This window comes from Pseudochaenichthys georgianus, chromosome 16 (assembly GCF_902827115.2).
Source record: "Pseudochaenichthys georgianus chromosome 16, fPseGeo1.2, whole genome shotgun sequence".
Lineage (NCBI taxonomy): Eukaryota > Metazoa > Chordata > Actinopteri > Perciformes > Channichthyidae > Pseudochaenichthys > Pseudochaenichthys georgianus.
This window is the reverse complement of record NC_047518.2, coordinates 28,443,808-28,445,438: the sequence shown is the minus strand read 5'-3', so window position 1 is coordinate 28,445,438 and position 1,631 is coordinate 28,443,808. Positions and strand designations below refer to the sequence as shown.

Below are 1,631 nucleotides of genomic sequence, written 5' to 3'. Positions count from 1 at the left end.
CATCTCTCTCTGTGAGTTTGTGTTAGGCCTGAGGGTGTGGCCCTTTGTTGGAAAGGCTTTATTTATAAGATAACTTCATTTATCTATAAAAGTACACCAAACAACTTGGAAAATAAACAACAAAGCAGACACTGCTGGAAGGTATGATCGCCTGTCACATACAGTACTGTCCTGAACAAAGAGTGGGGTGCAGTGGCAGTTGTACTGGAGCTACTGGAACCCTCTTGTTTGTGAACAGATGAGCCTGTAGTAGGGGGCTGATTCAGGGATTATTAGAGTGCAGGGAGAGAGTGTGTGGGGTCCTATACAACAGAAGGGAATAGTGCAAAGCAAAGGTAAACAAGGCCTTTAGTCAATCAACGGATGTTTGAAAGCAGAGAACAGTCGCGAAAAAGCAGGATGGAGGCAGCCTGCAGCTTGTATAGGAGGTTATAAGTAGAGGGGCTAACTGTGGCAGGAATACGAAGCAGACCTTGGCTGTTGCACTGGCACAGTCTGATTCAACTTGTCAGACATCACCTCCTATTTCTTCTCGTCGGCTGGCCTCTTTGATGCCTCTGCTTCGTTTTCTCTCCGGAGCCATGCATCCCCAGCGTCCTCTTCCTCAGGCCATGCCCTCCTCCTCTCTGGGACAGAATCTGCGGGACATGGCCATGGGTCTGGGAAGAGGCAAGAACTTATTGGGAGGAAACGTCACCTACGGTTTTATCCAGTCGGTTAAGGAGTGCCTTTATTTCCTGCTCTGCTGCTGGTGCATCAAAGAGATCCTGGACTAAGAGATCCAGTGGTTGAACATTGATTTTCCGACGGCTCCTTGAGTGTTATTTCAACCAACTTCTATTTAATTGAGAATGGAGTGTTTGATCAGCAGTTCTGGCAAAGCATTGGCAAGTATGAGTTTTTTCTCATATGACAAACTACTTGAGTCTAATTTGATTATATTGCTATTTATGTTACTGTTAGAGTGAAGATCTCAATTTTAGAAAGCAGCAATTTCTATGGGGAATAGTTTGTGTTGAAAAATGTTTATTTCTGTTTTTCAGTGGTTGTAGGATGCTCTTCTTGGGTTCCAGGAAACACGCGTGCACTTTTTCAGAAGCTTCAAATGCTCACTGAGAGACTGGGTCAGAGTTTCCTGAGTTCAACCCTGCTGATCTGACTACTTGAGGAATGGCAGCCCTGGTGTTCACTGTACAACACAAACTGGTGTGCAATGAATAAAAGAACTGATGAATAGAAAAAAGATAACCGTTATGTCTGCATGTTTTTTCATTTTGTTTTGGTTAATATTTTAGTTTACTTGTACAGCTGAAGAATATATATATATAGAAATATTCATTAGGTGTCCAACTTTAATGTGACTTAGACATAGTTTGCACAATAGTGTGTCTTTATTGAGGTCCAATTAATGAATTATGTATTGAACAAAAACATGAGACATTTTACAAGTTGCCTTTAAGGATATTGTAACCAATAACCTGAATCGACCCAAGCCTATGGACTACCGGCATCAAATGCCTTGGACTGATGGACTTCACGCATATAAGATGATGTATGTTTTACATACCCTCCGTCACCTGTGTGTGTCAATCAACCTGGAACATTTCCCAGTGAAGCACATTGACGCCGCA

The 1,631-nt window shown here is 42.5% G+C and overlaps 1 protein-coding gene across 1 annotated transcript; it reads left to right on the top strand.

The window, feature by feature from the left end:
* The first annotated feature begins 87 nt into the window (after positions 1-87).
* lenep (lens epithelial protein) lies at positions 88-1,222 on the top strand. Its single transcript, XM_034101643.2, has one exon. It carries the CDS (start codon positions 552-554, stop codon positions 774-776), a length of 225 nt encoding a protein of 74 aa, XP_033957534.1. The 5' UTR covers positions 88-551; the 3' UTR covers positions 777-1,222.
* Positions 1,223-1,631: the final 409 nt, after the last annotated feature.

What these genes read in the sequence shown, in the direction of transcription:
- lenep (XM_034101643.2), top strand. Translation starts at nt 552, where the DNA reads ATGCCTCTGCTTCGTTTTCTCTCCGGAGCCATGCATCCCCAGCGTCCT.